Source organism: Chelonoidis abingdonii, chromosome 1 (genome assembly GCF_003597395.2).
Source record: "Chelonoidis abingdonii isolate Lonesome George chromosome 1, CheloAbing_2.0, whole genome shotgun sequence".
Classification (NCBI taxonomy): domain Eukaryota; kingdom Metazoa; phylum Chordata; order Testudines; family Testudinidae; genus Chelonoidis; species Chelonoidis abingdonii.
The window spans coordinates 329,641,116-329,652,556 of record NC_133769.1 but is presented as its reverse complement, the minus strand read 5'-3'; the positions used below and the strand labels follow the sequence as shown (position 1 = coordinate 329,652,556).

Sequence of the window (11,441 nt, the reverse complement as noted above, 5' to 3'; positions counted from 1 at the left end):
CGTGGCTGAAGCAATGAAGAGCATACAAATGTTAGCATATCTGGTAGATAAATACCTTGCAATGCCAGTTGCATAAGTGCATGTGAATGCCTGTTCTTACTTTAAGGTGACATTGTAAATAAAAGAGGCCAGCCATTCTCTTTAAATGTAAATAAACTTGTCTGTCTTAGCGATTGGCTGAACAGAAAGTAGGACGGAGTGGACTTGTAGGCGCTAAAGTTTTACACTGTTTGAGTGAAGTTATTAACAAAAAAAAATCTATTTGTAAGTGTGCTTTCATGATAAACATGTCATGACAGATCAGTGGAAGGGGGGATGATAGTATGTCTGGGTACTTATACAGTACAATTTTCATCACAAGTTATCTTTGCACTCTACAGAATGATACCATTTAAATTGCAATTGCACTAGCTACAGTTTCCAAGTAGTTTTCAGGTATAGAGTGCATTACAGGACTCCAATCTCAAGGTGATAGAGGCAAGAATACCACCAAGGATACCTACAACCAAAAAAAGTTGCAAACTCCTTTCAGGGGTGCTGGAACAATTTGTACAGTGGGGGTGCAGAGCCACTGAACCAAATGGCAAACCCTGTATATAATGGAAACCACTTCAGGCCAGCGGGTGCAGCAGCACCCCCAGGATCCCTAGTTCCAGCACTTATGTCTCCTTCCCAAATGTGGATGGGATAAAAAGCAGCAGAAGATCCAATATGACCTCCAGATTGCCCACATTTGTTAATTGATAAATTTATATCTATTGATATTTATAAATGGATAAAATTGGCGGGGAAATTGCTTCTTTTCCCTGGGGCAAAGGAAAACACACCTAGGTAAGACAAACCCCACAAATGTTATTAAATAAAAGTGATAAAATCTGAAAAGCAAGTTTCTCTTTCTGAAACACAGAAAGACACGTTGTGCAAATGAAATGCTTTCAAATTCTGTATGTAAAACAAGAACACAATCATCAAGTCCCTGGTCTATTAACTAGTTAGGCCTACAATGCTTGTTTTTGCCCTTAAATAGCAATACAGATTTACCAATTAAACTTTTCATAGCAGATTATTATGAAGTTTTGAACAAACCAATTCACTACAATCAAGTCTTATTGTCAGTGACCTGGCTAGAAAGGAGTGTAGAACTTATAAAACGTGACAAATTCTGAATTAAATTATGTTGCTTTTTGTGATTTTAATGCTAGGATTTACTACTATTTTAAAGCAACAAACAACTGTGATATAACCTCCTTGGCAAACACAGATTTGGGATACAGGTCTGCATCTTCAATTTTACTGAAGGGAGGGGATGGAGGGGAACTCAACACATTTCATCAGCTAGATTTCAGCCTCTTCTTTTCTGCTGTGGGCCAGACTCATGACCTTTATATTTGGCATCAGTCATGTTGGTTAAGTAACAGGAAAGTTGCATAGCTTTTCTGAATGCTTTTTTTTAATGTTGTCCTTGTGCGGCTCCAGTTCATGTTGTTAATTACATCAAGCCAGCATTCCACAGAGACTGCTGTAGCAGTGGCATCAGCCTGTAATCTGTCAACTTCCTTTGAAATCTCCTTCAACTGCTTTTGTAAATTTTGTGCCTTTCCGAAAGGGTCTCTACTTGTGCAAAATGTGCGCAATGTTTTGATCGAAATCCTCCTTGTACATAGCGTAAATGTAACATTTTATGGATAGTGGGAGGCAAATGGAGATTCACAATTTTCCTGAGAGTGCCCTTGATTGTTTCGAGAAGATGGGATATCAATCCTTTTTCAGAAATTTCTTTCAGCTTCCAAAATTGGTGTTACAGCTGTTAGTTGATACTCCTTTTTCATGACTTAAACAAATAGTGCTGAACACCAGTATCAGGAGTGCAATCCTGGATCCATTGATCCATGGCAGAAGTCCCACTGACTTCAATGGAACCAGGATTTCATCCCAGAAATTTACAAGTATTTGTGCCCAAGAAGTTCCCACCTTTTTTTATTTTATTTTCCATTGTCTAAGCAAATGGAAAAACCCTCTTTGCCATACCTTTCTCTGCATTCTTGAATCACATTTTCAACAACTTGGACACAAGAGAGTCTGCATTTTTTCTTTTCAGACACAGAATAAATATCAATAAGAAGGAATGCATCATTCCCTATACAGATCCTTATAACCATTATTTGGTAACAGTCTCATGCCTGACCAACTATTCTGCATTAATGTCGGTTCTTTCAATTCTTCCTTCTCCCCCACATTTCTTCACCTGCAGCACTCAGCAGTGGGCCCATAAGTTTAAATTGGTCTATCCTTCCAGGTAGAAGTGTTTCAGCCATTCCTTTAAATTGCTGGTTTTCTGACACACTGAAGGTGATATTAAAAGAAGTCTGAAACTTTCTCAACAAGCTCAAGTCTTTCAAGTTGTTTATAGTATTGCCACAGCCATTTTTAAAAAATGAACAGAGACTGCTCTTCAGTAAAGCTGCTGATGAAGAGTAGCTAGAAGGCTTGGGACAGAGGGCTTTAATTATCATTACGTTTTATGTTTCAGTGAGGACAACAGCACTGAAAATGTTTAATTTGCAGGACAAGGTGGGTGAGGTAATATCTTTTACTGGACCAACTTCTGTTGCTGAAACAGACAAGCTTTTGAGCTTGCACAGAGCTCTTCTTCAAGTCTGGGAAAGGTACTCCAAGTGTCACAGCTAAATACAAGGCAGGATAGATAAGGAGTTCACACACATTGCAAGAGACCATTGAAGGTGAAGCGGGCAGTTAAGACCTTGACCATCATAGGACAAAGTAGGATTAGTGGGTTATAGATTGTTGTACTGAGCCATAAATCCAGTGTATTTATTAAGTCCATGATTTTTGGTGTCTGGCAGAGTTATGAATTTAAGCTCCAGGCTCATCTTTTGGAAGGGTTGTGCAGGTTTCCTTTGAGAACAAGGACAGAAAGGTCAGATAAGGAGTGATCAGTTTGTGAAAACGTTTGCCCATGGGTGAGATGGTATTTTTGTCTGTTATTTTTCTGTGTGAGTTCACTCAAGAGCATAGTAATTGTCTGGTTTCACTCACATAGTTATTGGGGAAGTTAGTGCACTGGATGAAGTACACCCTGTGTTGTGATAGGTCTGTGTAGGAGCCATTGATCTTGAAAGCTATGTTTTGGAGGGTATAGATAATCATAGCAGTGGAGATATGTCTGCAGATTTCACATCTGTTATTATGGCAAGAGCTGGTGCTGCTTTGAGTTTTTTACACTCATGTGCAGAATAAATTTTGTTATTGTGCTGCGGGTGGTGAGGGCTCTGCTTAGGGGTGTAGGCTCTGGGATGGGGCCATGGATGAGCGGTTTGGGATGCAGGAGGGGGCTTAGGAGTGGGACAGAGGGTTGGGGTGCAGGAGGTGAGGGCTCCAGCTGGGGGTGAAGGTTCTGAGGTGGGGCTGAGGATGAAGGGTTGGGGGTACAGGCTGCCCGGGAGCTGCAGCAGGGAGAGACAACTCCCGCCAGCCCTCTCTCACCACCGCAGCTTGGGGCCTGGGGAGAGGCACCTCTCCTCAGCCGCAGCAGCTCCAGCGGGGCTGGGCTGGGCCAGGCATGCCTCTCCCTTGATAACCTCTCTCTTGATAGCCTGTTGCGCGGCTGCGCAGCTTAGAGGGAATTTAGGTGTCCTGGTCTATTGTCTGTGCTTCTGATGATGATCCTGGCAAGGTTGGGGGTCTGAAGGCCAGAAGAAGGGATTCAGGAAAGATTTCTTGCAGGATGTTGTCCCCACTAAGTACGCGGTGTAACTGTTTAATAAGACCCTCATGGGTTCTGACGTGGGGTTCAAGTGACAACCAGCAGTGTGTGGTCAGAGGGTTTATTTTCTGGTACTGGAGCAGGATTTCTGGAGATATCTGGATAGCCTGTTACATGATGCAATCCACTTCTCTGGTGGAGTGTCCTTGTTTTATGAAGGTGGTTTTAAATATGTTACAGTTTGTATCCTGGACTTTCTCTTGGGACCATATTGTGTTGTAATTTGCAGGATCATCCAGTTTATCACGGTTCTGTGCTTCCACTTGAATAAACTGTTTTATTCAATGGTACATTTGATACTGATGAATCCAAAGAGATCTCTTTTCTGCACTTTTTGAGATGAGCACAAATCCTCCCTCTCTCGTGCTACTTACCAACTCTTGATAAAATTTACATTTTACTTCAGAAGAATTATCTTCTTTCATTACTTCAGTCTATTCAGTTACTTTTTTCCTATACTTCATTCAGCTGTAGACAGGCTGAGTCATACTAATGCATACACTGAACCATACTAGTTACTTCTTGGCATTACTGTTCTGTAGCTTTCACATTGACAACAGTTAGAATGAGAAACAGCCACCTAGTGAATTCAACACTGTGAAAGAGATGTTAGCCAGTCTTATCAAGAACCATAGTATAAGATACCCTGTCTACCTTCCAGAAGTCTCTAGGTGCTACCAAGCCAACTTCCATGATAGTTAAGAACTGCACTCACTCCCCTCTTCAAATCCAGTGACAGTTCATGCTAAACATGCATCTCTCTCCAGTCATCAGTGACTCCTCCCATTTTTTCTTCAGACTTACAGATAGAGCTATGAACATTCTTACTACTTTCAAAAGACATGACAAAAACTTTAATGGTCTTATCCCTTTTCTTTTAGCATACCGAATACTTAAAAAAGTTTCATTCCCATCTTGAAATTAGAGACTCATGTTTCTAAGATAAACAACTTCCAAATTTCTTTATTGTTCATGTAACTACTTCAGAGTAACACAGAAGTTAAAAAAATGAAAAAAGCCAAACCTCTTATCTCACCAGGGTTGAAGATTTTCTCAGAAACTAAACTAAAAACTAAACGTTGAAGACTTTCTCACAACCCTGGATTGTAGAGTTTACTATCAAATCTGGCTAAACACCCTATATTGAGGAGGCATACAACTGTTATTTCCTCCAGATGTGTACTCCCTCCCTTCTCTGGTTTGAAACCTGGCCATCAATCCCTCTACAGTCATCATTTTCAGTTAGTCAATGGGAAAACCAAGACAGTGCAGCATTTAGTTTCAATGAAAAAGAAATGGAGTAATCAAAGGGCCTAGGAGTTTTGTCTGTAATTTTGATGGGCTGGGAGTCTTATAAGCTGACACTGTGCTGATTTGAATCTTTTTGTCTCTATATAAACAATTAATTGTACATGTACATTGAGTCTAGAATGGGCACATTCTATGGATTTAACAAAGGGCAGGAAGGGCAGCCAGTACATCCCTCGGCCCATGCGGCTTCCTGCAGCCCCCATTGGCCTGGAGCAGTGAACTGCGGCCAGTGGGAGCCGTGATCAGCCGAACCTGTGGATGCGGCAGATAAACAAACTGGCCCAGTCCACCAGGGGCTTTCTCTGAACAAGCGACGACCCTACTTTGAGAACCACTGCTCTACACGCCACCATAAGTGTAGACATAGTCTCTATTAGAGATCTGTACATCTCTCCCAGCTGGCTAATTTTGGAGGTGTTCTCATGAGTGGTGTAGCAACAGCAAGAACCAACGCTGATGTTCAAGACACACATGAGCTGGTTTTGGAATTGGTGAGAAAGCACAGGCATCATCATTTCATAAGGGAACAAGATCTGTGGATCACCTCAGCACATAACAAATTACTCAGGTAACTACTGGAGGAAAATTCCATTCACTATGCATGGGACAAGTACTGAGGACATGAACAACTACAATGCTCTTTTAATGTTGCTTACATCTTAAAATTATATACACCGCACAGTGAATTTACATATGTGTATTTGCCCAGCCTATTTCCAACCATCTTAGATGTTGCTCAAAACATCTAATGCCAGATACAGCTTTAAGAGAACAAGAAACATTTTGATTAACTTGTTTTCCCTTAGCAGGAAGGCGACTTCTAGTGGAATTGAGGTGGGCACAATAAATGTTATTTAAAGCCCAGCCCTGTTCCTACTATCTGTTGAATCACAGAATCATAGAAGATTAGGTTGGAAGGGACCTCAGGAAGTCATCTAGTCTAGATAGCTGAAAGTTGCTGATCGGCAGCTTTCTAAAATGAGCTCTGATTTTAAACTACTCCTGAAGAAGAATGAGGAAATAAAACAAATTCAACACAAGTAAAGGACTGAACCAAGAACTTCCATGGAAAGAATTACTTACATCCAATGAATCTTCATTCACTAGGATGAGAGACATATTCTGAGAAACAAGCCTGCAGGAGTACCCTGTAAAAAATAAAAACAAGGGTTTCGTTGTAAAAATTACAAATATTTTAATTTCACTTTTGATATAGCACCTTTTATTTGAGGATTTCTAAGTGCCAGATTATGAGCTCCATGGTGAACAGTTACTTACAGGAGTAGTCCATTGTGAGTAACTGATCAGCAATATGAATAATAATGAATGGAGTGGTTTTTTGTTTGTTTTTGTAGGGGTGGCATAGAGAGACACATATTAACAGCAATGTAAGTCATTTAGTCAGACTACAAGATTTTTCATTGTGCTAATATATGTTATAGGAGTTATTGAGGACTGACATATGAAAGAATCTATTTAATCAACAATTGAAATGCAGCCTCCTCTTGGGTGGAAAATAGTAGATGTTTAGGAGCATACAGCTGTAATGCACAACATTTAGGTCAGTAAGCAAAGAAGAATTTTGTGATTATTATTATCAAGGATGTTTCTGCCTGATGCTCTTCATAACTTACCTTAAGTATAATTATGGTCCATAATAATATAGCTTTGCAATAATATTTTGGGCAATATTTTGCAATGAATACATGTGTGTTGACTAGATAAGTATTCCTTTCTATAAATAAAAGAGGGTTGTGGTCAGCAGTGAGACTGTATGCCTCTGTTGAGAAAATGACGAAGCATAGCTAGTAAAACAGAATTCACAATAGGAAAGTTGCACAATCCATGACTTTCTGTGCTATTCCACTCAAAGAGACTCGCTATCAGAAAGAGTAATTAAACCTGTTAGTGGGTAATGACAAACAAAAAACAGACTTCATAAGAAAAAACACAATGATTATTTCGGCTCCAGTGTAATTCCAGCCTACTACTTCAATTAAGAGGGGGGGAAAGTCCCATATGCTGAATTTAAGGGGAAAAAAATGGAATTTTTAAATTAGGTCCAGACTGAAGAGTTCCTTTTTTTATTTTCACTGAAAAAAATGGGATATTACAACTTTAATCATTTCCCTCCATGTCAGACTTATTCTTTCCCCAGGGAATGGCTGCAACTTTATGCAGTAGACTGTTACAAATTTAGTATAACTAATTCAAAAGGATTTTCTAGTAGTTTTTGATTGGAACAACAGCTGCAACAGTGAGCAGTAATTTTGAAACTGCTGCTCGCTGTTTTATTTTACATCTTTCAAATCAAGCAAGACGCCATTTGACAGCTGGAGCAGGATGAAGAAGTTCTGGCTAAAACATTAAGCAGTTCTGCTATATGTCTTGGCAATTATAGAGTAAAGAGGGCCCAATCCTGCAACTAGTGAAGTCAGTTGAAGTTTCATCGAATTAAATAGGAATAGGAAAAAAAAGCTCAGAAAGAGGGCACAAAACACAAACCAATCACCATTTTATAAGATTCTTATATATTATTCACTATTTCAGACCTCTAACATCTTGAAATATAACATCAGTGTGTTAAAAGTATTGTAATTGGCACTTAAAGTTGCCAAATCACATTTATAACTATATATTCTATACAAATGGTTAATATAGTTACTTCTGGCAGTGCTAATATGGCAAATTAAAACTAAAAGTTCAGACACTTCAGTTTGGCAAATTGAGATCAACTTCCGGATCAAAGCTAGGTATAAAATGTCAATCCACACTTGTAAATTGGAGTCTAGATCCTTAATCCAAAAAATTAACTAAATCCATAAAGTGGCTGAGACAGGCACCTCCACGACTTTTATTTACCTGAAATTAACCATTAAATTAAAGCTAGAAGGGTGCCAGAAGTTATGCACAGTGATTGTTAACCTTTCTACTTACAAGAGAACTTCAAAATGTAATTTAAAACAAGCTTTACAAACATGATTCAAACTGTACACAAAACTTTACTGCTAAACATTAGCCAACTATAGTGATCATTTAAAGGCACAGTTTTAAAAAGGTATCCCTCTGCATCCCAATATTTTGAGCATGTGTATACATTTCAAAAAGATATGAATTAGTGGAAAACAATGCCAGATACGATTCAGTCAGTCACAGAACAAGTTTATGTAAATCATATGACTTCACTAATTAACATAGACACTATTCTGAAAGGTCTGTACTGACACCCATTGTTGCATTTTACTAGCTATGGCAAATAAAAAGAAAGTGCTTTTGTGGTTGTCGACTATTGTCCTTTGAGGAGCAAGCTGAGATCAACAAACTGATTTTACAGAAGATTCACAGTAGAGGCAATAGTAAATGACTCTTAAAAATATTTAGATATTAAGCCACCCACCCTATTTCTACTAAAAAGACTATCACTTCAGAAAATTCTGTTTAATCCATTTTAATGCCCTTGAATTCTACAGGTACGCTGAGATCTTAGACAATTCCAGTAAGCAAACAATAACTATATGAGTGATGCAGACTGCATCTGAAATTTCACTTACACTAACTGAAGCCAATTTTAAAGCTAAATAATGAAAATTACCGAGTGTCTGAAGCTTTGCTAAAGTAATGCAAGTTCGGTCACAGAGTTCCAGAATTTTGGCAAAAGGCCACTCAGAAAATTACTAACAGCCTACCTGCAGATCTGTGTACATAATGGCTCATAGGTCACTTTTGTTCAAACAGCTAAAGGCCTTAAAGTCAGAGCTAATTTGATGATACTAAGAAAGTATCTGCTTCAACAAGAAAACAGCACATTACTAAGATAGGTAATTCCTAAAGGAAAAAAAGCTAATGGCTGTTGGTAAAGATTTGTAAACCCACAAACAAAGGAAGGCAAGTGTGTGTGGTGCTTTATACAGGCTAACTGTAGTTTTCTTTGAGGACTTTTTGGTAAGGATGATGGTTGCAGACTTTGGCAACAAGGTAACACTGGGACTATGCATGTATATATGTGCATGACAGCCTGTCCATTCACAAGACCAGATTGAGTGAAGCTCTGCCTCTCTTTGTCTGATAATAAGGGCTGAAGGACTTCAGAATTAAGTAAATAGGCTCTTAGGTACTTGCTTATCCTGTATGACATGGTGGCACATCCATAAGCATGTGAGACAGTAAACATGTGGGCACAAGTTCCATAAAACAACAGACATTTGCTATGGGATAGAAATCCAAATTAGGAAATTTGATTCCAATTCCATTCTGTCTTCTACCGAACTTCCTAAAACTGTTTGATACTTCAGGATCAGGATTGAGATGCGTGCATTGCTCATCAGCCTTACCAAGAAAATAATTCAAGATCTGAAGAGATGGTGTCCATTTGTTTCAAACTCATAGGCTGTTTTCAAAGAGGCCTCTAAAAATACACCTAAAATATATATTTTTTAAAAATCTACATTTGCAATGCAAGACAGACAATCAGAAGGACAGGCTGTTATAAGCAAGCTGTTGCACTTGCCTACAGTGCAGGCACTTTTTCTATAGGTCATGGAAAAGCTGGTCTCCTCTACCACAGCACTGGGAATGAGATGGGCTTTTTAAATTTCTTACTAATAACCAGTTGTTTATTTTGGCTGTAGACTTTCCCTTCTTGTATCTCATTAGAGGGCAGTGCCACATTAGAATATTCTGTCACCGTATGAAGGGCAGTGAAGTTGATAGAACGGGCACCCAGGCAGTTCCTGTAACATCCATCGATGGGTCTCAATGGCATGAAGCAAGACCAACTCCTGCTCCCTCTTACGGGCATGAAGCTGTGAAGGGGCCAATCTACCATGATTATAAACCTGTAGGTGAAGACAAGCTTGTCACAGAGCACAAAAACTATCATTTTCACATAGATGAAGCTGTAGAGGGCTGAGCTGGATAGGTCCTTCCTGAGGACTGTGTTGGTGCAGTCAGTTTGGCTCTGCTGGCATGGTGGCAAGGGCTCAGGAAGAGGTGACTCAAGAGATGTGGCACTTTCTAGTATATGCGGATGGACAAGGATATCTTGGCCAATTGCCCCTACCTGTTCAAACCAGACATATTCCACTGGCTTAAAATTGGCAGGTGACATTTTCAACATCAACCAGAGTCATCTGAATTCCAGCCAAAAAGGTCATGTGACCATTTATAGACAGATGGAAAACAACATCCTAGCCCATCACTCTACCTATTCTGTATTGTTCTTATGGTGGTTTTTTAGCTGCTCTGAAAGATCTCAAGGAAAGGGCCACCACCACTTCCCTGAGGCTTGGTCTACACTAGGAATTTATGTTGGTATAATTACGTCACTCAGGGCTCTGAAAAATCCACATCCCTGAGTGCTTTAGGACTGGTCTACACTACGTGTTTAAACTGAATTTAGCAGAGTTAAACCGATTTAACCCTGCACCCGTCCACACAATGAGGCCCTTTATATCGATATAAAGGGCTCTTAAACCAATTTCTGTACTCCTCCCCAACGAGAGGAGTAGTGCTGAAATCGGTATTGCCATGTCGGATTAGGGTTAGTGTGGCCGCAAATTGACGGTATTGGCCTCCGGGCGGTATCCCACAGTACACCATTGTGACTGCTCTGGAAAGCAATCTGAACTTGGATGTACTGGCCAGGTGAGTCCCAATTTGCAATAAACAGTGTCACGAGTGATTCTGGGTAAATGTGTACTCATTCCTTCCTCCATGAAAGCAACGGCAGACAATCATATTTAGAAGCACCCTTTTTCCCTGATTGCCTGACCCACGCCATAGCATGGCAACCATAGGAGCCCGTTTGCCTTTTTTGTTCCACTGGTTCACCATATGTGTAACCGGATGCTGCTGACAGATGCAGGGATACTGCAGTGCTACACAGCAGCATTCATCTTGCCTTGCAAGGTAGAAGACGGTTACCATCCCTTTGCCCCGTCTGCCCATGCCAGTTGTAACTTGGCGTTGAGATGTTGGTCTTCAGTCGTTTCCGTCACCATCTGCTTCTTGTTCACGAGGTGCTCCTGGTGGTTCTCACTGAGGGTCAGGCCGGGGCGCATGGACAAAAATGGAATAAAGCAGCAGAGAATCCTTGTGGCACCTTATAGACTAAACAGACGTTTTGGGCGTGAGCTTCGTGGTTTGAATACCCATTCGTCAGACGCAGGGAATGGGAATGGACTCCCGGCGTTATTCCCTTCTTTGTGTTACTGTTATCTAAACACAGATTCAGTCCTGCCTTAGGAATATGGGGCAAGTGTACTAGAGAACCAAGAAGCACAGCCGCTTCGTTCAGAAGCCCCATGAGATCCCGCAGAATGATGAGCTAGCCTGCGCCATTTCTAGG

At 40.2% G+C, this 11,441-nt stretch overlaps 1 protein-coding gene across 1 annotated transcript in view; it reads right to left on the bottom strand.

Annotated features, from left to right (window-relative positions):
• The window catches only part of ATP8A2 (ATPase phospholipid transporting 8A2), a 612,384-nt gene that overhangs the window by 471,128 nt on the left and 129,815 nt on the right, over positions 1 to 11,441 (bottom strand). Inside the window, exon 24 of the mRNA XM_075061658.1 lies at positions 6,179 to 6,243. Within this exon, the coding sequence (XP_074917759.1) occupies positions 6,179 to 6,243 (65 nt within the window). The remainder of the gene's footprint in view (positions 1 to 6,178; positions 6,244 to 11,441) is intronic.